Source organism: Debaryomyces hansenii (genome assembly GCF_000006445.2).
Source record: "Debaryomyces hansenii CBS767 chromosome A complete sequence".
NCBI classification, from domain to species: Eukaryota; Fungi; Ascomycota; class Pichiomycetes; order Serinales; family Debaryomycetaceae; genus Debaryomyces; species Debaryomyces hansenii.
Window position 1 is genome coordinate 518,531 of NC_006043.2, and position 23,999 is coordinate 542,529.

The 23,999-nt window shown below is 36.6% G+C and overlaps 8 protein-coding genes and 1 non-coding gene across 9 annotated transcripts; 6 read left to right on the top strand and 3 right to left on the bottom strand. All coding sequences in view use genetic code 12, as the record gives it.

Moving 5' to 3' along the window:
- Nucleotides 1-302: 302 nt before the first annotated feature.
- Nucleotides 303-2,231, top strand: DEHA2A06336g (DEHA2A06336p; the record flags this gene model as incomplete). Its single annotated transcript, XM_002769945.1, has 1 exon — nt 303-2,231. The coding sequence occupies one exon, from the start codon at nt 303-305 to the stop codon at nt 2,229-2,231; it is 1,929 nt and encodes a 642-aa protein (XP_002769991.1).
- A 146-nt stretch (nt 2,232-2,377) lies between these two features.
- DEHA2A06358g (DEHA2A06358p) lies at nt 2,378-5,482 on the top strand (the record flags this gene model as incomplete). Its single annotated transcript, XM_002769946.1, has 1 exon — nt 2,378-5,482. One exon carries the CDS (start codon nt 2,378-2,380, stop codon nt 5,480-5,482), a length of 3,105 nt encoding a protein of 1,034 aa, XP_002769992.1.
- Nucleotides 5,483-5,583: 101 nt separating this feature from the next.
- DEHA2A06380g (DEHA2A06380p) lies at nt 5,584-8,832 on the bottom strand (the record flags this gene model as incomplete). Its single annotated transcript, XM_456601.1, has 1 exon — nt 5,584-8,832. One exon carries the CDS (start codon nt 8,830-8,832, stop codon nt 5,584-5,586), a length of 3,249 nt encoding a protein of 1,082 aa, XP_456601.1.
- A 203-nt stretch (nt 8,833-9,035) lies between these two features.
- Nucleotides 9,036-10,544, top strand: DEHA2A06402g (DEHA2A06402p; the record flags this gene model as incomplete). Its single annotated transcript, XM_456602.1, has 1 exon — nt 9,036-10,544. The coding sequence occupies one exon, from the start codon at nt 9,036-9,038 to the stop codon at nt 10,542-10,544; it is 1,509 nt and encodes a 502-aa protein (XP_456602.2).
- A 163-nt stretch (nt 10,545-10,707) lies between these two features.
- On the top strand, nt 10,708-15,594 carry DEHA2A06424g (DEHA2A06424p; the record flags this gene model as incomplete). The annotated part of the gene is made up of 1 exon (XM_002769947.1): nt 10,708-15,594. The coding sequence occupies one exon, from the start codon at nt 10,708-10,710 to the stop codon at nt 15,592-15,594; it is 4,887 nt and encodes a 1,628-aa protein (XP_002769993.1).
- Nucleotides 15,595-15,777: 183 nt separating this feature from the next.
- Nucleotides 15,778-18,219, top strand: DEHA2A06446g (DEHA2A06446p; the record flags this gene model as incomplete). The annotated part of the gene is made up of 1 exon (XM_002769948.1): nt 15,778-18,219. One exon carries the CDS (start codon nt 15,778-15,780, stop codon nt 18,217-18,219), a length of 2,442 nt encoding a protein of 813 aa, XP_002769994.1.
- Nucleotides 18,220-18,310: 91 nt separating this feature from the next.
- On the bottom strand, nt 18,311-18,411 carry DEHA2A06468r. The gene is made up of 2 exons: nt 18,374-18,411; nt 18,311-18,347 (listed from the first exon to the last, which is right to left on the bottom strand). It is a non-coding gene; the product is annotated as a tRNA-Lys (tRNA).
- A 1,034-nt stretch (nt 18,412-19,445) lies between these two features.
- DEHA2A06490g (DEHA2A06490p) lies at nt 19,446-20,966 on the top strand (the record flags this gene model as incomplete). Its single annotated transcript, XM_456605.1, has 1 exon — nt 19,446-20,966. One exon carries the CDS (start codon nt 19,446-19,448, stop codon nt 20,964-20,966), a length of 1,521 nt encoding a protein of 506 aa, XP_456605.2.
- A 142-nt stretch (nt 20,967-21,108) lies between these two features.
- On the bottom strand, nt 21,109-23,604 carry DEHA2A06512g (DEHA2A06512p; the record flags this gene model as incomplete). The annotated part of the gene is made up of 1 exon (XM_456606.2): nt 21,109-23,604. The coding sequence occupies one exon, from the start codon at nt 23,602-23,604 to the stop codon at nt 21,109-21,111; it is 2,496 nt and encodes an 831-aa protein (XP_456606.2).
- Nucleotides 23,605-23,999: the final 395 nt, after the last annotated feature.

Consider the following 23,999-nt stretch of genomic DNA (forward strand, 5'->3'; position numbering starts at 1 on the left):
AGATTGCTGTTAAGCAGGCAGATTACAGTCGTAGAATGGGCCATCGAAACAAGCCTTGGGGTTAACCGCAGTATACTTGCATGTATTCCATTAAGTAGCTGAGTATTTTCTATACTGGTGAGCAAAAAGGAAATGGCACGGTAAAACGTTATAGCCACTTCGAGTAGAATTATATTTGATGGAATTCCAGGTACGATGAGCAATGTTATGATTGAATACCTGTGGTGTGCTCATTAGGGGATTCTTTTTCTAAATACTTCATTGCAGTGGACCTGGAATAGTGGCTAGATAAAATTAGCAGGATGAAAGTCACTATGGGATTGAAATTTGGCCGTAGAAGAGTGCTATTGTACTCCACTGTCTTCTTGATACTTTTAGGGTTAATATGGATAGGACGGGATGTTGGGTTAGATGGTACTAAGGTTATTGATCAAATCCAAGGGATATCTAGGTCGAGGCTACCTACATCCAATTTTGCTACTAACGAGACGTTGGTGATATTTCCCCGTGGATTCGAATTAAGAGCATCGAGGGATTTGAGAGACTATTACAGAAAACATATGAATCATGATAAAAACCGGGTGTTTAATTCTGTGACGTATAATGGGCCACCTTCAGCCTTGACGGAGGCTGTGAAGCAGATTGACTACCACCAGCATGATATCTCCATGTATGATACAACGAAGGATATTTCAAATGATTTTAAGAAATGTGAGTCTGAATTAAACACCAAGTTCAAGGTGGACGTCGGCAAGGCAAAAAAGCATGATGACTCGCTCGCAAGGTTTGTGAAGAAGTTCGTACATCAATTGGAAAACGATGATGCTATGAAAGAACTCGCGAACTTTTTCAAGGATGATTTAAAAAAGCAGCTAGAGGATGATACGGTGGATAAACACTGGTATAAGTTTGCAGGTTCGTCAGTTTGGTTGCAGCAATATGGGGTACACTTCATGATTTCGAGAATGTTGTACAGTCCCACTGGGAACAAGAGCAACCCTGTTATGAGTTTGATCTTTGCTCAAGTATACAATGAAAAATGGGAAGAATTCGAAGATATTGAGCTAGTTATTCCTACTATAGATCCAATAACCAACAAAAAAATCTATAAGAACCTAGCGTTCCCTAGTTTCTTGCCTATCCCGTTTTATCATCAATCGTCTTATATTAATAAAAGATGGTATGGACCCGAAGATGCACGTATATTACTTTTCAAAAACGATGATGGTTTAGAGGAACCTTTAATTATATTTAATGCCTACCATCGTAAAGTAAACAAGCAAGAAAACATTGAAGAAGCTGCATCCAAAGTTTCACACGAATTCTATAGATCTATGTTCATGGGATGGCCGTTTAGGTTTCAACATGGTAAAGAGAACGTTGACGGTATTTCAAATGCTGCTACTGACGACAAGATATATAATAAAGTCGTTGAGTTGAGGAGAGAAGGCACTAAGAGATTAAAAGTGCAAAAAAATTGGACACCTTTCGTTAGTGTAAAGGATCGTATCAATGGTGGTTCTGATGAAAGTATCTATTTTGTTTATAGATGGCAGAGCTTAGAAATCTTGAAATGCCAGTTGACTGGTTTTACTCATGACTATGCCAAGTGCAAATTCGAGTACAAGCGAAAAGAAGATTTACTGTCGGATGAACCTGTTGGTGCCTTAAGAGGTGGTACAGAGATGATCAGTCTAAATAAGATATTACCATCTATTAGTTCAAAACTTCACCCAAGCAAAGAAGTTTGGGTTGGCTTTGCAAGGGCCCATCTCGTACGCTGTGGCTGTGGTAAGGATATGTATCGCCCAAACTTGGCAATAATTACCAGAGAAGACAACCAATTCAAAATATCTCAATTGAGTTCATTCTTCTCTTTAGATATGGACGTTACCGGATGGAGAAACCCAGAGGTGCTATGTCATCCTAAAGATCCAAATGCATTAATTCCAAATGGGATCTCACATTGGGATGTTTCTACAATCAAATTAGGTAAGAAGTATGTTACGGAGGACTTCGTTACATTGTCATTATCAGTGGCTGATGCGACTGTACATACTATTCAAATTAAGAATTTATTACAGAATATTCTCTCTGATACTTCCGTACTTTCTTACAATCAAAAATCAGGTTACACTGATGATGTTGTTGAATGTTCTCTCAAAGCTTCCAACCAATTTTGTGCAGCGTACGGCAAGGAACAAGTCAAACTTGGAAAGGTTCCTATTTAGTTCCTATTAAATTTATAGATAAATGTATAAAGTATTGTTTTAGTGTTATATTTTTTTATCGCAGTATTTTTTCTTCTTGTTAAGCGATGGTTGAAAATTTTGTTGAATTACTATTGAAGCACTGAACTTGGTAACAATACTATAATATGAGTTCTCTGTCTCTTAGTGGTAGTCCTAATCCCATATCATCTGTCAATGAAGACTTATTTCAGATTTTGCAACATTATGGGCCAGTAACGGCATTGAAAATTCACATGAACTATATAATATGTGGTTACGGGTCAATCTTGAAAATATTCAAAATTGAAAAGGATTTCACTCACCAATTGGTTTTCAACCGTCAAATATTAGATAGAAACAAGATTCATAATATCTCTGTAAGTCCTTGTGGTACCAGAATAATTTTGTCCGGTGGTAGATCATTTATTGTGTTGAATATCAGCGATCTCTTAAATACAAATCATGCATCGTCAAAAGAAAAGGCAATTAATGAATGGATTACATGTACCGAATTTTTAGATAACAACACGGTATTGATATTAACATCCCATAATATTGTTTATAAAGTAGACGTGTCAGACATGGAGTCAAACCAACATTTTGAAATTGTCGATAGGATCCATTGTAACGAAAAATCTATTTTATATACTGGTTCTATACGTATTATTGGTGAAAAAACCTTAATAGCTGCGGGTACTGTAATGGGGGGTGTAATTGTTTGGGATTTAGACTCTCGTCAAATACTCCATAATTTGACTGATCACGAAGGCTCCATATTTGGAGTCAGAATTGATTCAGAAGGAAAATATATCATTTCATGCTCTGATGATAGATCAATTAAATTATATGACTTCAAAAGTGGCCGGCTCTTGGCTACTGGTTGGGGCCATGGGTCGAGAATATGGAATCTCGAGTTTTTCAAATGTAAAGATCTGTTAAAGATATTTAGTACTGGGGAGGACTGTACAGCTAGGATATGGGAATTTGAGTCGGGAAACCCACTCTTGAAACTACTTGATGTTTCTGATTGCCATTTAGGAAAACATGTCTGGTCTGGTGATTTAGATGACGATATTTTACAATTAAGTGTCACTGGAGGTGCTGATGGTAGAATAAAGCTCCATGATTTAACACTCTTTGCAAATTCTAATAAAACAAGCTATACTTTAGAAACCATAGAAAAAGAAGTAGGTATTAAGTTTGACAAAAACGAAATCGTTAAGCAATATTTAGAATTGCCCGAATTGAATTTATTAATTGTATTGACATCCAATGGGAAGGTTTTAAGTTTGGATCAAAAGAATAAGAAGTGGGAACTCATTGATCTATCTAGTGAAGAAGTCAATAAGTTTAAGAATTTTGGATTGGTCAGAGGATTCATTGATATTAATGTCATAATAATATGCACGAGATCTGGTGATTTGTTAGTGCTAAAGTTTGATGCTGATTCTCAAAAGCCAGTGTCAAAAACTTGGTTCCTTGACGAACATTTAAATGGTAACAAAGTGACAAATTTCATGACTTCATATGACAAAGAAGGCAATAACTTCTATGTCTTAATTGATTGTCCAAATCCTAAAATTCCTTTCATCCTTCGGAAATTCAAATTCGATAATCATACTCTCGTGTGTGATGGCATTATTCATTTAGAACAACCTGATCAAACTAGTTTTACAACTACATGTATGACACTTGATAGTGTAAATAAAATCTTGATTTTAGGATCACGATATGTGAGCTTCGCTCTTTACGACTTAAGTACAGGTGCCGATTTAATACAATTAAGTGGCCTTTTCAAGAAGCTATCCAAAGGTGATACAATTACGGCTATATCAATTGTTCATTCACAAACTAATTGTATTCGTATTTTGGTAACTGTCAGAGACGGAATATATATGTATGTGGAGTTGAATAAAAAAGATGGCAGCTTCACTCATCAAGTGATTCACAAGAATAAACTCTCTAAGGGCTTTGTTGAAGGAGGGTTTCTTCATAACAATGAACTAATAGTGTACGGGTTCAAGTCTTCCTATTTTTATGTTTGGAATGAAACAAAACAATTAGAAGTTGCTAGCGAATTATGTGGTGGAGCCCATAGACAGTGGGAATTATTCAGGTATAAAAATTCAATGTCAGAAATGAAGTTTGTATATATAAGTAAATCAACTTTAAACATAAAAAGTTTCAAACAAAAGTTTGGCGATGGAAGCTATGGTCTAATCAACGATGGAACTCATGGAAGAGAAATTAGAGACATTGCAATATCTCCTTCTATATCCCCGGATGACACTTCTCGCTTGATAATGACTGCTTCTGAAGATACAACCATTAGATTAGGAAAATTATTTGCTAATGGGGAAATTAAAAACTACTGGAGTTTAAACGAACATATATCGGGGTTGCAAAGAATAAATTTCTTAAATGATACATACGTCGGTAGTTCAGCTGCAAATGAAGAGTTCTTTATTTGGAAGCTAAACAAATTGGATACTGGAATTCCAACTATAACAAAATACGCAACTTTAAAAACCAGTCAAGCTAATCCAGATTTACGTATTATGGACTTTGATTCCTATCCATTTGCCAATGGTTTTGTTATTAGTACAGTTTATTCTGATTCAAATTTGAAAATTTGGTATTTTGATTGTGTATCCGGAAAATTTCATTTAATTGCTAATGATTTCTACACCACTTGCTGCATACTTAATGTAAATTTCCTTAAATTCAATGATAAGATTTACATTATGATAGGCACTACTGATGGCTGTTTGTCTATCTGGGATATATCTAATATCATGAATAATTTAGACACCGAATCCCTGGAAGTACAAAAATTGGGCACCATGATTATCAAGCAACATTTGCATCAAAACGGTATTAAGGCAGTACTTTGCTTGCCTGATATGCCAAATGGTTACAGAGTATTTACAGGTGGTGATGATAATTCATTGATCTCGTCAACATTGTGCTTTGAAGAAGAAAGTGAAGAGTTGATTTTAAAAACTAATTGTTTCGTAGAAAAGGCTGCATCCTCGACTATCACTTCTCTTTCATTTGGTGGAAGTAATCAAATTGTTGTTACTTCCGTTGATCAAATTGTTCGTCTTTGGAAGTTCGACGACACATCGTTAACTTGTTCATCTGCAAGATATACAACCATAGCAGACACAGGTTGTAGTGATACAACTAAATTTGACGATAAAGATATCATTGTCGTTGGAGGGGCTGGTTTAAGCTCTTGGAGTTTTTAATATTTATATAAATAGACTTCAAAATTAATATTAGCAAACTAGATATAAAAGTAATATAATAAGCAGAAGAGAAGACTAAAAGAAAAAAATCTATTTTCTATTTAGATTCTTAATAATCTCAAATTGAAAGTAGTATCATTAATGGTTTGTTCTTCGTCGATGATAACCTTAGATTCGTCGCTAGTAAATGGCTCCAATGGTCTTTTAGTTGATTTGACTAATATACCTTCATGGTCTTTAATAACATTTTCAAAATTAATAGTATCTTTGATTAAATTGTATTCAACCTTGATATCATCAGTAGTGTTCAAACCTGCCTTTTTACGTAATCGTTGAACACGGTTAATTAATTCCCTGGCCAAACCTTCACTTTGCAATTCTGGATACATGTTAACATCCAAAATAATCAAAACATCTTGTTGGGATCTAGATTCTTGACCATGGGAAGCCTTTTCTGTTGGCAAACCACGTTGGACTTGTAAGTCTTCAGTTACTAAATCAATTCCATCAACGGTAATCTTACCGGATTCGGCAAACTTTTGGACCTCTGCAGAAGAAACGTTTGGTAACGCTGCTTTCACTCTCTTGGCGTCTTTCTTCAATTTTTTACCTAAAACAGGCCAGTCAGCAACAACGGTATATTCAACACCATATTTAGCTTCATCTGAAGTAATAACTAAGTTTCTTACATTTAACTCGTCAGTAATGTATCCCTTTAATGATTCAACATCTCTAAGATAACCTGGGTCAGAATGCAATATAACTAATTCCTTCAAAGGTGTCTTTAAGGAAATAGTTTTCTTTTCTCTTATGTTACGACCTAAATCAATAACCTTTTGCATTCTTGAAACAGCAACTTCAATCTCAGTATCAAATAACTCTTCCTTTACCGAAGGGTAGGATAAGAAATGGATAGATCTTGTATCCTTCATATTTGGATTGACACAATACTTCTCTAATTCTTCATCAGTGAAATATGGCTTTAATCTTTGGTAGATACCATCAGATAAGTAAGGCGTGAACGGTGCCATAGCTCTAGATAACGTTAATAAAGCTTCGGTTAATGTGTTAAGACCAACTCTAGTATCATCGACACCTTCGTCCGAATAACCCTTAAGACGACGACGGTTGAAACGAATATACCAGTTGGTCAATTCATCAATAAGAGATAATAATCTTGGAACAACAGTGTATAATCGGTATTCAGACATTTCGACATGAATAAATTTAATCAATGATTGAATAGAAGCTAACAACCATCTATCCATAACGTTGGTTGATTTTAATGTAGAGTCGTAAACAAAATTCACATTGTTTTCCTTCTTAAAAAGATCAGCAGCATCTTTAAAGAACTTGTAAGAGTTGTACCAAGGTAACAAAACACTAGAAACAACTTCTCTGACACCTTCTTCTTTAAATTTCAAAGTTTCCGCCCTTAATACAGGAGAGTTGATTAAGTATAATCTTAATGCATCAGCACCATATTTCTCTAAGACGATAGAAGGATCAGGGTAGTTCTTTAAACGCTTGGACATTTTCTTACCGTCTGAGGCTAAGACAATACCAGATACGATAACGTTTTGATATGGTGCAGTATTAAATAAGTATGTACCTAAGACTGTTAATGTGTAGAACCAACCTCTTGTCTGATCTAACCCTTCTGAAATAAAGTTTGCTGGGAAAGCCTTTAAGAACTTATCCTTATTTTCAAATGGATAGTGGTTAGAGGAATAAGGCATAGACCCAGATTCGAACCAACAATCGAAAACTTCTTCGATTCTCTTTAATTGACCCTTGCCTTGTTTAGAAGGAATTGTGATGGAATCAATGCTTTCACGATGGATGTCAGTGATGTCATCACATCCAGACAATTCCTTCAATTCATCAATCGAGCCAACACAGACGATTTCTTCGAAGTCATCACTCACCCACAATGGAATTGGAGTACCCCAGTAACGGTTTCTTGAAATATTCCAATCTCTAGCATTGGCAATCCAGTTAGAAAATCTCTTTTCCTTAATTGTCGATGGAACCCATCTGGTTCTCTCAACATTCTTTAACATATCAGGAACAATATTAGTGATACGAACGAACCATGCTGGAACAGTTCTATATAATAATGGTGTATCAGATCTCCAGCAGAATGGGTACGAGTGCTTCAATTGAGTAGAAACTAAAAGTCTACCGTCTTGTGTCAATTTCTTGATGATTAACTTATCAGCATCTTTAACATATATACCTGCGAAATCACTTACTTCATTAGTGAATTTACCGTTGTCATCAACTGGGTTTGGAGGTTGCTTTTTTTCGTCGATAATTCCTGCCTTTGTAGCGGCGTTGAAATCTTCTTCACCAAAAGCTGGGGATTGATGAACAATACCGGTACCTGATTCAGCAGTAACATAGTCAGCACAGATAACTTTGAACCCACGATCTTTGAACGATTCATAGAAATATGGGAACAATGGAGTATACTTGGTACCAGCTAAATCCTTACCCTTGATTTTTTCAATAACCTTATACTTTGCAGCAGCAGGTTTCTTATATAATGTAGACAATAAAGATTCTAATAAGATGAAGTTCTTTTGCTTTTCTTCATCGAATATTTTGATATATTCAAATTCCGGATGAACAGCTAAAGCAATATTCGAAGGCAAAGTCCATGGCGTAGTAGTCCATGCAACTAACCAAGTGTTTTCATCGTCAACCAATGGAAAACCAATAGTAACTGCTGGATCGTTGACTTCCTTATAGTTTTGTTGTGCCTCAAAATTGGACAATGGAGTGGTTAATCCGGTCGAGTACGGCATGACCCTCAAACCCTTATACACAGCATCCTTCTTGAACAACTCCTTGAAGGCCCACCAGACAGATTCCATAAATTCTGGGTATAAAGTCTTGTAATCATTATCCATATCAATCCATCTACCCAATCTGGTGATAGTCTTACGCCATTCATCGGCATATCTCATAACAATTGCACGACACTCGTTGTTATACTTGTCAATACCCATATTCATAACGTCTTCCTTACCAGTAATGCCCAATTTCTTGTCGATTTCGTGTTCCACTGGTAACCCATGCGTATCCCATCCGAATCTTCTCTCAACATGGTGTCCGTTCATAGTAGCATAACGTGGAATAATATCCTTAACAGTAGATGCTAAGATATGTCCATAATGCGGCGTACCTGTAGCAAATGGTGGTCCATCAAAGAACGCAAATGGAGGAAGATCTTTAGTAATCTCTAATGATCTTTGAAATGCATTTGATTCCTCCCATTGCTTAATAACATTCTCTTCCTCTCTAGGAAAGTTAAAAAACTGATTACTAGCTTCTTGTTCACTCATCACTTCAGCTCAATAACAATTTAAGAAGGTCTTTCTTTAGCTATAGTTCTTTATATTTGTAGAAGATGATATACTAGGTGACTAACTTTGCACTTTTTACGTTGAAAAAAAATTCGGCCTGATTATATAAGCACACAAAAGCTATAAGCATAATAAGATTAACTACTACTAGAGATAATAAGCTTACAGCAAGCGGTGAGTCAATGATATCCAACAGATTGTTTGGAGAAGTGCTACGGAAGTGTTTTAAGAATGGAACGTTTCCAGAAAGAATAGTGGTTGCTCTATCAGGTGGGGTTGACTCATTGTGTCTCACATATTTATTGGGACAATTCAAGAGAATATACAAACCAAGCTTGCAAATTACAGCCATCACCATTGACCACAAGTACCGGGCAGGTTCGGGTAAAGAGGCGGAGAAGGTTGGGGTATTGGTACGTCCATGGGGAGTGAAGCACATAGTGAAGACTTTGGAGTATGAAGACCGAGATATTGGAAAGATAACGAACTTCGAAGAGGTTGCACGGGAGAAGAGATACGATATATTTGAGCAAGTATGCCGAGAATTGGATGTGAAGAGTTTGATTGTAGCTCATAACTTGAACGATCAAATAGAGACGTTTTTGCAGAGATTGCAGCAGAATTCGTCGATATTTGGCTTGGTAGGATTACGCACGGTCGACCATCTTCCAATAAGTCCCACGAGTCCGTCTGAAAATGGTGATTCAATACATGTAGTGCGACCACTATTATCATTTGATAAGTCAGAGATTATTGAGACATGCACAAAGAATGGTATTCGGTGGTTTGAAGACCACACCAATAGCGACATCCATCTCACAAGACGGAATCTTTTGCGGCATATTGTTTCCGAAGTTGTACCCCATAGACTAGACAATCAAGACATTCCGATCGAAGAGTGTAACGCGTTGCTGCTTGTAAGCAAAGAGTCGTTGGTGAAAACACATAACGAGATACTTTCGTTGGTTTGCGAGATGCAACATCAGATTGCAAATATAGAGAACCACTTGAAACTACGGGGCCTCTTCAGCCTCGACAAAAAGAATCTTCTGTTGACGGTATCCCTTCCATTCAATATTTTAGATACATATAACCCTATGGTGCTAAGCCGATTCTTTTATCAGAACATGTATTTAATTTCGTCTGTAAAGCATTACCATTGGTCCTACGCGAAATTAGAAAGGCATGCTATACCAAAGATTCTAAGATTTTACAATAATAATAAGGAAATTAGTCCACCAGTCTCGATGAAATTGACCTATCTAAATGTTTTGTTTAATATCAAACTAGACACTCACAACAAGCAGATGCGAATATCGCTCACCAGACAGCCATTAATGCGTAATGAATATTCACAAGTCTGCCTCGATTGCACTCTTAACGACCAATGGTCCGACTGGTTCATGTTCGATAGACGCTATTGGATCAGGTTGAAGCTGCGTAACTCAGATATCAAAGTGTCTATAGTGCCCTACAGACACAATGACGTTGCATTCAGAAAGCAACTTAATTTAGCATTCAAAGGCTCAAATAATGGTCCATTACTATCCATTTTACAAGAGGGAACTCCGGTAATAGTTACGTACAGTCATTCTGGACATTTCGCCGCCTTGCCTACCTACAATATCTACTCCCAGGAGGATGTAATAGACGTAGAATGGCTTGCAAAGAATAACGTACATAGTTTATAGGATTTTTATATACAGGATTGTACACCAAATTTTGAGCTTTCATAAACAAGTAGACAAGCACTGAATAACTAGACCAGCACCAAGGCACCATTAAATAATCTAATAGTGAAGGTCTATTGGTAATAAAATCTTGAATTATTTGAAAGTCTGAGGCCACTAAAGTATGAAGATGCCAACCACTTCTCATACAGATATGATTCATACCTTAGGAACGCCCAGGCTCAGTGGACAAGCGATTACACCGAAGACATTTAGGGCGTCTAAGTCTTCTAGGCATGTCAATCACCTGAGTCAATCAATAAGGATAGCACATCAAAGAGTTAATATCGATGTGGACTTAACACAAAATAAATTAGAAGGATTTACAGAGCTTACGGTGATACCTACGATGGGAAGTTTAAAGTCTATTAAATTAGATTGCAGGGAAATGAAAATTAAAAATGTTTATATTAATAATACCAGAAATACCAATTACATATACAAGGATGTGCTTTACATTAATGATGATAAATATTTTGAGGAATCGCTCGATAATAAATCGGTGAATCTATTTGATATGTACTCTGATGACTTGACTATACACCAACATCATTTGATAAGACAGAAGCTTAATTACGTTTTCGGGGAGATCAACAATGATCCTAGGGAACTCCCTAGGGAACTACACAATGGAAATACAGAGGAATTATTGATTTTTCTTCCAGATAATTTGAAATTGGAATTGGCTGATGCCAACGCATTTACTACGCCGGAAAGTCAAGTGGTGACTCCTCGTTATCCTAAGTCGAAGAATACTATGAGTGAATCCCAGTATTCGTTTACTGTAAAAATTGAGTTTGAGAGTATTAACCCAAAGAATGGTTTGAACTTCATAACTGATAAAAAAGCAGATAGAAAATATTGGCATGCGTATACTGTAAACTCAGACTATAATATTTCCACTTCATCTTGGGTTCCGTGTGTTGATAACCTATGGGATAGGTGTACCTGGTCTCTTGAGATCAATATTCCAAGGACGATTAAAGATATAGGAAATCCCAGGATAATAGGCTCTGAAAATACGAACCCGCTGGAAAAGGAACATGAAACAGAACGGACGCAAAAATATGTACGGAATGGAGGTCACGATGATTTTGAGAACAATGCTGATGACGTCGAACATGACGGAGACAATGTCGATGATGATGAAGACGATACCGAGAACTACGATTTAGTTGTTTGCACTGGTGACTTCAACAATGTAAAAGAAACTCCACATCCTATAGATAGTTCAAAAAAGGTTGTATCGTGGTCAATTTTCAATCCTGTTTGTGCCCACCATGTTGGCTGGGCGTTAGGGTCTTTCCAAAGCATAATCTTATCCACGCCCACCCAAGAAGGCGATGAAGAGATAAAAGACCAGGTCGAATTTGAAGATATCGAAAAGGTTACTGATAACTCACCTGTCACTATATATTTCCTAGTGGGTCGGGAAGATATGGCGAGGAATACGTGTATTTTAGCAAACAAAGCCATAGATTTTTTTCTGAAAGAATTTGGTTCATTTCCGTTTAGCTCTTACGCAATGGTATTTGTTCAGAATAATGCTTCAGAGTCAAATAATTTTGCTGGATTATCAGTTATGAGTGATTCACTCTTGTACCCATCTGATTTAATTGAACCTATGATCTCAACCACAGATACAATATTAGAAGGCATGGCAACTCAATGGTCAGGTATTAATATTGTTCCGCTATCCTTCAATGACTATTGGTGTACAATTGGTATCGCCAAGTATATGGCCCTCCAATTTATTAAGGTTTTGATGGGTACAAATGAATACAGATTTAAAATAAAGAAGAAGATGAATGAAATTGTTGAAAAGGATATAGGAAAAAAGCCATTGGCTTTACAATTTTTCAGATTCCCTATCTCTGACCTCGACCTAGACTTTCTAAGGTTAAAGGCACCTATAGTTCTTTACATCCTTGATAAAAGAATGACTAAAACAGACAAATCATTTGGGCTTTCTAGAGTGCTACCGAAGCTCTTCTTACAGGCCATGTCTGGAGATTTACAAAATGGGGCATTATCAACTCAACATTTTCAATATGTCTGTGAAAAAGTGAACCGGAATAAGTTGGATACATTTTTTAAACAGTGGGTTTTCGGATCTGGTGTACCGATATTCAATATATCTCAAAAGTTTAATAAAAAGCGTTCCATGATAGAAATGAGTATAAGGCAAGTGCAACAACTGGATACAAAAAAATTACACCCAAATCCTGAGTCATTTATAAATGACTCTATATCACACTTAGATGACGAGCCTTCATTCCTGATTCAACCAGTATTTACTGGTCCAATGACCATCAGAATTCACGAAGCTGATGGTACACCTTATGAGCATATTGTTGACTTGAAGGATGGACACGTTAAACTTGACATTCAATATAACACAAAATTCAAACGATTAAAGAAGAATAGAGAAGATCTTAATGAACCTAATACAACATTCAGTAAATTGGGTGATATATTAACAACTCCAGAAGAAATGGATGAATGGGGCTTGAATGAATGGGTAAAGCATGAAGAAGACATGCTTTATAATGATGCATTTGAGTGGATTAGAGTAGACGCGGATTATGAATGGATAGCCCAGATCAATGTTAAACAACCCGATTATATGTTTGGTTCCCAATTACAATATGATAGGGATGTGGAAGCTCAATATGAAGCGGTAAGGTACTTTGGTGATAGGGAGAAACCAAACACCTTATATTGTACTGCATTAACTCGTACGGTTATGGATGATAGGTATTATTATGGACTCAGAATAGCTGCTGCCCAGGCTTTAGCAGATATATCTAAGCCTGATAATAATTTTATTGGAATCGGTTATCTTATAAAAATTTTCAAAGAGCTTTATTGCTTTCCTGGAAGCTCCATTCCATTAAGCAATGATTTCAACAATTTCAATCGTTTCTTCTTACAGAAACAAATTCCTCAAATTTTAAGTGAAGTTAGGGATGAAAATGGAGAAGTGCCCTTTGTAATTAAAAATCTTTTATTGAATCTTGTTAAGTTCAATGAAAACTCTAATAATAATTTTCAGGACTGTTTCTACATGTCTGACCTAATAACATCTTTAACTACGAGTGCATTAAACGCAAAGAGCGCTCTCACTTCTCAAGATCCTTTAAATTTGTTGGATACAAGTGACTCAATAAATTCTGAGAAGCAGAAGTTCTTACAAGATGTGATAACCGAAATAAATAGACTTCAAAAACTAGATGAATGGGTACCATCTCATCAATCGATTATAGCAATCACATGTATAAAACTGAAAATCAGGTTGGCTACACATGGTCTCTTACAGTTATCATTTGAAGATTTGTTGTATTACACTTTAGAGAAGTATCCATTTGACATTAGAATTGAAGCATTCCGTGGATTACTTATTTTAGGGGGTTTAAAAAATGCGAGTGTCTTGCAGTATTACTTGAAGGTGTGTTTGCTTGGTGCAACTACACCATACTTCAGAGGAAAGTTGATCGACCTCTTGATTAATGCTATCTGTGTTGCAGCTATAGATGGAACCCCCTCAACACTAGATGATCCAGAATTTAAAACTCTTGAAAAGCTATTTGATGAAAATTCTAGAATGGCAAACAATCAAACTAATATGGTTATTATCGAAGATGGTTCGAATAACGAGTTAAACTCAAGAAGAGATACTTTTGCAAGAGCCACATTAAATGGTGCTATAGAATTGCTTAGACGTGATTACTCTATAGGCAAAGGGTTGAAAATTTTATTTTGGGAATTATTGCACACTTCATTATTGAGTATTTATGAGAGAAGAAACATTTTCAATGTTTGCCAAGTTCTATACAAAGAAATTGATACATTTATTGCAAGAGTTCCTGTTCCTAGTGTTCCCTTGAGTGAGTTGAAGAAGAAGATCGTTCTTAGGAACATGGGTGATGGTAAGGTTGTTATCAAAAGAGAAGGTAGATTTAAAATCCAGTTGGCATCGCGTAGATTGACCATTCAAGAACCATCTAAGTCGAAAGTGTCCCAAGAAAAAGCTAAACCAAAACCAACGGATGTGCCTGCGGTTGTGGAACATCCACCGGAGACAAAATTGAAACTTAAACTAGGTAGTACCTCCACAACCGTGGAGCCAAAGAAGGATACTCCTCGGGTTTCTAAGAAAACGGAAGCGACCCGCGACCCTGAGCTCGTTACTATTGATCCATATGCCAAATCTAAGGTCACAATAAAATTTAAAAATCATACTTTACCTAGCTCGTCGTTGTTTGACTTTCCTACCCAGAATGCATCTTCTACAGTCGGTCACTCAGTGAGTGTACAAGGGTCTACAATAACATTGAAGTTTACAAGCGATAAGATTGCTAAAGTAAAAGATATATTGAGTGGTAAGTCGTCGAAGCCTAGATATGTCAAGATTTTGACCAAAGACAAGAGAATATTTGTATCACCAACACCGTTCTCCTCTCCAGAAGAAAAGACGGTCCTTACGGACCAGCCTAATGGTAAGTTCGGAGGTGAAAGCATGAACCCGTCTTGTAAGACTAAATCAACATCTTCAGGCCTGAGCAATGGCAAATTCAGTGGTGCTGAATCCACAAAAATCAAATTGAAGGGCGATAAATCAAAAGAGCAATCAATTGAGTCCCCGTCTGAATCAGAAGAGAAGAAGCCAAGGTTGAAAATTCCGATAAAACGAGAATTAAAACAACCTGAAAGGTTACTGTCAGAGCCTGTATCTAAACCAGTTGAACGTTCAGTCTCGCCATTTTCGAGGTCAGCAAGCCCATTTAGTCCTGCTCCGTCGCTGCAAAGAACAAATAAGAAAACTAAGATTTACATTCACCCTAATGATGAAAAGAGTGCATCTAGTTCGGCTCAAGATGAGCCACAGGTTGCTAATATGGATGTGCTGGATTCAACTGAAAATCAAAAACCAGATAAATCTCCGGAGGATAAGCCGAAGAAAACAAATTCAAAACCCGGTTTCAAACTCAAGTTAAACTTGAAACGATAATAGCATATATATTGTATATTTAATATAACTTTCTACGATATGAAAGTAATAATTTTAGTAGTATGTGCTCACGTGCGACCGATATTGTTGTTATCAACAAACCTAACTGGATTGCATCATAAATTGAATATAACCAGGTTATCCTATTATAGTAACATAAATGAGTAGGAATAGATAATTCCAATGTCCTATAATAATCACCTAGCGTTTAATATCTCGAAGGCAACGCCAACTACGTCTACAACGAATGCTCATACAACATCGACTCCCCCAGCATCGAACGAGGGAGCCAGTTCAGGCGGAACAAATAGCACGAATTCCAAGTCTCCGTTCTTGCAGAATATATTATCTAAATCAACGCCATCTGCTGGAAATGTGTCTCCGCAGCTTGGTTCAAGAAGCACGGTCACACCTACATTTGTAAATATAGGAGATGAAGGATCGCATAGTAGTTCAGTCAAAGATAGTCAAGCTGGTAATAATAAACCCGATTTGATTGATTTATTTGGTAAATTCGATATTAGTAATAAGAAGGGTGATGATGAAGATGCTGATCAAGAAGACAAGGAAGCAAAAATTGATATCAATTGTGATGAGGAAACCAAAGATAACAGTCATGATGAAAAATTGGCAAATGAGAAGACAAATAAACAAGAAGATGAAATGACAGAGACATCAGTTGCTAAGCTGGTCGAGAAGGAGGGATTATCAGAACCAATTGAATCGAAAGAAATCCAGAATGCCAAGTCCACATCAGAAATGATTGAGAAGACTCCAACTAATAAACCAGCACAAGTAGATGGCAACGATGCTAATATCGAGACCACTTCTGATACCAACACTGAAACTCATACAGATATTAATCCTGATACTGATGCTAATACTAATACTGACTCTAATACTAGCACTAATATTGGCACTAATATTGGCACCAATGCTGACACTAATGCTGACACTAATGCTGACACTAATGCTGACACTAATACTGGCACTAATACTGGCACTAATACTGGCACTAATACTGGCACTAATGCTGAGACTAATACTGAGACTAATATTGAGGCTAATACTGAGCTGCAATCAGATGAAACAGATAACGAAGCACATAATGATCGTGACTTGACCGATATAACCGGTAACACTAATGAGGATGACTCCGTTGCTGAAGAATATAGCATACGCGAACATGAGTCCACCCCAGTGGAATCTGAACTAGAAGACGTTTCTGAATCTGAAGGTATAACTAAGAATATAATTGAATCGCAACATATGTCGGGTAAATCTAAGAAGAACCAACCGTTGATTAGTTCTGATGAGCAATATCAACAGTCGCATAAACCATTTGACTTCCAGCAGTTTTTGAATCATTTAAAGAAAAAAAGCGCAGACCCAATTGTGCGTTATATTCGTTCATTTTTAGTTTCATTTAGCAGACAAGGTCATACATTTACATCTGATCAAAAAATTAAGATTATTAGAGATTTCAAAGAATTTATGAATGATAAGTTTTCTTTGTATGAACCATTTGCATCAATGGATGATATAGATTTAGAGAACTCGAGAGAGGGGTTAGAGAAATTGATAATGAACAGGTTATATGAACATTGTTTCCCACCAGAAGTGGTGGCACAGGCGCCAAGCTTCATACCCGAATCAATTCAAGAAGATCTTCAAAATGATGAAAATTTCCTCAGGCAGCTCGAAAAATTCAATTGGATTAATGGAACTCATCTTGATATTGATCTAGACTATTTGACAAAACATAAATCGAAGACAAACAAAGATAATTTGAATTTCATTGATTTTGCTATTGCAGAATTAAACAAGATAAATAACTATAGAGCCCCTAGAGATAAGATTATCTGCATCTTAAATTCATGTAAAATAATATTTAGTTTCTTAAGAGTGAGCAAACGAGAGACAAATGCTGATTCATTTATTCCATTATTAATTTTAGTTATTATCAAAGCGAAAACTGATAACTTGATCAGTAATATGCATTACATCGAACATTTTAGGAATGAGGAGTGGTTATCACATGGCGAGACAAGTTATTATTTATCTTCCTTGCAAGGTGCAATTGGCTTTATACAAAATTTATGTTTCGATGATCTTACTATCGATGAGGAAGAATACAGTGCTCATATGGAAGCTTGGGAAGCAGGAGAGAAACAGAGAAATTCTCGGAAACCCATAGCAATGCCAATTCCCCAGAGAAAGGATTCTGAATTAGAAGAATTTCAGAACTCTACACCCATCAAGTCAGGTTTATCACCTTCTAACGTCTTAATGACAAGTGCAGAAATGTTCACCAAGTCTCTTTCAAATTTCTTGTCTCCCTCGCCGCATGAATCGCCACGCCAAGATGATTCACGCCCTACCACTGAAGTTCAAGGACGTGTAGAACAACAACATCAAACTCATCAGCAATCTCATTCACAGTCCCAGTCACAAGATCAGACACAATCACAAGAAAATACTGCTGCCATGAAGGAAACCTACAAAAGTTTGAGGGAAGTATTTCCAAACCTTGATAAAGCAGTTTTGAAAGACGTAGTATTCATGAATCAAGGTAAGCTCGATGAATCACTCGACGCTTGTTTACAATTAGTTAATGACGTTTAATGATATATATATGAATAATTCTTATAGATAAATCCACAAGCATTAATAGGTATGTCTTTTCGCAGCTACCAAAAAAAAAAAAAAAATTGGACTCCTCATCAGGGGCTCGAACCCTGGACATTTCGGTCGACTCTTTGACAGAAATCTTTAATCCTTAAAAGCCGAACGCTCTACCAACTGAGCTAATAAGGATTGTCCTTCAAATTTCGGTTCTTAAGAATCAGTGTTATTTTGCATAATTGCATTTCTCTGGAACCTAAATGAACTGGATGAACTTTAGTTCATTTAGTTCATTAAGGTATTTTACGACCAAGATATTGTTAGAAGATGTAAACCTTAAGATCCTTGGAATGCTAATTTTACATAATAAGGGAAATACTGTCTCACTACCCTTCGTTACAGAACACACAAAATAAGAAAATGAATACATCTTGCTGATGGTTGCATTTTACTTTCCGAAAATATAATTATTACCTTTCTTCATCTGAATATACTACATTGTAATTCGATATACTTGAATAAAGTTTGTAGTCCTATACTCTTACCCCGTAAACAAATACATTTTTGGAAGTGCTAGTTTTTTTAAAAATTTTTAATTATATGTGAAAGTTAAAAATATTGAATGTGGAAAAAGACATCAACTAATTACTTCTACAACGCCCATTGAGGATCATTAGGGTACTACACTTACCAATATAAACCGTCGATTTACTCTATTATCACAATATTGGTCTATAAACCATACAATTTAAATCGACAAATAGGTTGCGAAATTTTGTACTACTTTTTTGATACCCAATTGTATTCAACTATTGACGTCTATAAACATCACCAATGATAAGGTGACGATCTTAAATTTCATTTCCATTATAGTATTGTATACTCGGTTGACTTCTCTGTCTTATGGACTTTGAAATGTTAATCGGTATGAATTTATAAGTATTTACTCATATGCTTCATACATTAGAGAAAACGAGACAGATAGTTGAAGTTCAAAGACAGAAAAACTTCTATATGAGTGCCTTGAAACATCTATATGATTGTAATATCAACTTCATCATCTTCCGATACGTAAGACTGAAGTCTTACTAAACTAACATTTATATATCCTAAAACATTCTGCACATAGCGAATTGGCCGAAGATTCGAGAATATGATCATCAAGTGTATTTAATTGTAACAGATACGATTTACAAAGATCACTAAACGAGAAAACAACAGTAAATATGCCAATTGATTACTCAAAGTGGGACAAGATTGAATTGTCTGATGATTCAGATATAGAAGTACATCCAAATGTCGATAAAAATTCATTTATTAAATGGAAACAAAGAGATATTCATGAGAAGCGTCAACAGAGAAATATTGAAATCAAATCCATATTAGTTCAATTAACCATGTATGCTAAACTTAACGAAAGAGTTGATTTCCTTTTAAGTGATGTAGATGAAGAGCAATTGTTAGATGATTCGTTGATTATGAAGAAATTGAATGATAAGTTCGATAAGACAGAAAAATTCGACTATGATCTTTTGAAGAAAGAAAAAGGTGATACATTACGTAAGGGTCTTAAGGATTTGTCATTTAGTGCTGAAGAGATCGATAATACCCCACCATATAATGAAATGATTGAAGATTTATTTATTCAGGTTAAAGAGGATCACCCAGATGCGGCAAAGGATGCGGCCAAATTGACGCAGTACTTGAAAGAACATAGAGCTAAGATCGATGATGTATTGTCTAGACAAGCTATCAAATTGGATGATCTTTTGTATCAGAAATCAATGTTAATTAGTAGTGATGACATTCACACTGGGTTTGACAAATCCTTCTTGAATAAAGAAAAGGAGGACGATCAACCGGCACCACCGGCGCCTGCTTCACAAAAGAAAACTGTTACAACTACTGAGACTATAAATAATGCTTCTAATGTGTCACCGGCTTCGAAAGAACCCAAGTCAGATAAAGATGTGTTAGACGAGTTAACATTAAATCCATCTACCGCTGAATTTGGCAAGATTTCAAGTACTAATATCGACGAGAGCGCCAATTATTTAATAAGACATACTCATATTTGTAATGAACAACAAAAGGATGCTTTGATTATGACTGCATTTGATCATCAGTTACAAGGAGATACTGATGCTGCTCGTCAAGTTATCCATCAATCATTATTATTGCAATATGTCGCCCAGTTGGCCGGTGTCAAGCCAAATAAAGATCTGATTATCAAGGCAGTAAAATTATTCTGCTCTAAAATTAATGATAAATCTTCTCCAGCTAGAATGGGATTTTCTCAGGATGTTACCAATACATTCAACCACATTAAATCAAGATGTGAAATAATTAAGCAAGAACAGGGCACGGAAAACAATGATAACGAAGAAGAAGCATTGATTCAATTAAAGGCGCTTGATGATAAAACTGAATTACTGGTTAATATTCCCCAAGAAGGATCACCAGAATTCCAAATTTTCTCGACGAAATTATCTAAAGAAATGCAAGATGCCGTGAAGACCGAATCCTTAGATGCGGTTAATAATGTGTTTGCCAAACTAAAAGTTGAAGAAGCCGAGAATATATTAGAAATATTTAACGAATGCGGAGTTATTGGCATAAATGGGTACATAGAAGATGAAAATGAATTTAAGGAATTGCAAAAACAATATAATGAAGGTATGGATTTAGAAGCTGAAAAATTAGAAGAAATCCATGAAGAGCTAAATACTGAGGATACCGTTGATTAAAAGAAATTTATATAGTTTTAATTAATTGTATTACTACATGCCAATCCTTTGATACTTATAGATTTGTAATTACGAATTAAATATGCAAAGCTTCGTTTGAGAAAATGCGCTTAATAAATCAGAGGAAAACGACCAACGGAAGTTATTTTCTGCTTAATCTAGCTAACGTTTCCATTAGGGATTGTGTAGAATTAGCTGGTTGTGATTGCTGTTGCGGATTATACCCAGAAGACAGGGAGGACTGTAATTGTGATAACAAAGAATTGACTTGACCACTTGGGGCTTGAGTATGACTTTGTGGGGGAGGTGGGGCTTGACCATAATTGAGTGGCTGGTTATATCCATAAGGTGATTGGTTCATTGGTTGACCTATTGGCTGGCCCATACCCATAGATTGGACAGGTTGTGGTGCACTTTGTTGCTGTTGCTGTTGATGTTGCTGTTGATGTTGATGTTGCTGTTGATGTTGATGTTGCTGTTGCTGCAATAATGCTATCATGCTTTGCATTGAAGCCGGATCCATACCCTGTAATGTTTGGATAAGGTTAGCCTGGCTGTTTGGATCAACCTGAGCCGCAGGCGGCTGATTGAAGGCAGGTTGTGGCGATCCATAATTAGGCGCTGGTGGTTGGCCATATGGAACACTTTGGTTATACATATTGTTATTATTTCCATGATGGCTTTCCCAATTGTTATTGTTTCTTCCGCCTCTTCCTCTTCCATATTCATTTCGGCCTGATCTTCCACGGTTGTCGTGATGGTCATTTCTTCCACCACCCCTACGGTTACCACCATATCCATTATCGTAAAAATCATTGTTCATTGCAGCAACATAATTCTTGTTTTGATTTTGATTTTGATTTTGGTTATGGGTTTGGGGTTGGTTTTGGTTTCCATACGGTTGTGGGCTTGCGGTATTACCATATTTCTTAAACTTTGCTTTACTTAAAATATCAGCTGCTACTTCAGGGTCTATATCAGCATATTCGTCAAACTTGATTCCACCGTCCGCTGTATTTTCAAATGTTTGAACATCAACTTTTGCTTCTTTAATAACACAAGTACCCAAAATTCCTGAGTAGGCGGCCTCACTTATGACATCGTTAAAATCTCCATGTGTGATATCTTCGACATCTATCGTGACTTGACTACTAGAAAATGCCTTTTTAACTTTCCTAATAAAGAAAACAGAAGACTTGCCAGTTATATAAACTTGACAATCGGGGACAATACTTTTTTGTTTCTTATTTTCCCCATATCCATAGCGATTACCAGGCATCTGTTCATCTCTACCTCGTTTACCACTTGATTCATCAGGAGACCTATCCCGACCTCTTGAAGCTAAGTTGGGGTTATTGATTTCTGGCTTTCCGGGACGTCTTGATTTTTGAGGTCGAGAAGCATCTAATCTCATAACTTTGTTATGCAAGGGTACGTTGGACTCCCCTTTAATACAATCTAAACATGACTCTGCAGTCCTGAATTGGGTAAAGCCATAACCTGCCTTTATTGCAATTTGAATGATATCACCATATTGACTAAAAATTCGAAATAAATCTTGCTTTGAAATTGTATTTGCTGGAAGGTTACCAATGAATAATCTCAGTTTATCGGGAAACTCATCCCAATTCTGCAAATTCATATAGTATGCCTCCCTTTTGATGAAATCATCGTACGCTTTCTCTTCTTCAGGAGTCATTGGTGCCGTAATGTTTGGCCTACGACAAAATTCGTTGACTGGTACTAGAGGAATTGGGTTTTTCAAATTTTTGAACGGCTTATTATAGGAATAAACTTGGTCATAATTAACACCGCTTGGATTAGAGGCAATAGCTGTTCCAGACAAATTCACATTCCTCTGAGATAATTGCTCCATTATCAATTTCATTTGTTCGGGTTGAGACAAATTTACAAAATTTGGATCCTTTACAATCTCGCTTTGCATGATAGCATCGTATGCTTCCTTCAATTGCTGTTGCAGATCTTTATTCGCTGGCGTTCTTTCCGCAGCATTTACGGGCGGCTTAGGGGGCAATCCAGGCTTGGGAGGCAATCCAGCTGGGAGTTTCCCTTTTATTATATTACTGGCTTTTGGCTTAGGTTCGTATCCATGGTCTTCTCTTTGGTGGGATTCGGGATCGTTTAAAGGTACTTCTGGATCATATTCGTCTTCTTCGTCAGATTTGTCAATTACAGGATCGTTTTGTTGTGACGGCGAGACTTCACTGGCATTCGCAACCGATATCTCTTCATATGCACTTTCCGGGTCATATTCATCGTCATCATCATTAGAGACATTTACACCTACATTTGCAGCCTCAGACGTCGTGTTGGATTCATCGTGGTCACCTTCAGGATCGTATTCGTCATCGTCGTCATCATCCTCTTCCTGCTGCTTATCACTGCTTTCGGTATTACGATTATCGTATACATCTACCTTCTCGTGCTCAGTTTCTGGATTATCTTCCACACGTTCGACTTCAGGGTCATATTCCTCTTCTTCACCACTACTCTGTTCCTGTTCCAACTCTTCATGCTCATCTTTGTTTTCTTCGCTATTGTCTCTTACTTCTTGCTCATGTACCGACTCATTGCTGCTTTCACGCAGATTTGTCCCCAATTCAGGTTCATCACTCATGTGACCTAAGTGTATCGGGTTAACCTCCATAATAATTGGGTATATTTGGATTAATTAAAGAGTATTCTATCTATATGGAAGTGTTTTCAAAAAGGCACAAAATTTCCTCAGACAATGTCGCGCTAAATGTCGTACTAAATGTCGTACTAAATGTCGTAAAAATTATCGAAGAGATTTGGCCGGGGCTACCCTTTCGCCGTAGTTGTTCCGCAATCCCCCCACACTTGCTGGCCCCCCACGCATGGGATTATACCGATTATTTTGTCAAAGAATGATCCCTTAAGTAACAAAAGGTTATTGGTACGGAGAATTTACAGGAAAAACCCCGAACCAAAGAGTACATAAACGAGCGTAATTATCGGATAATTAGTAGAATTGAATTACAGTAATTATAA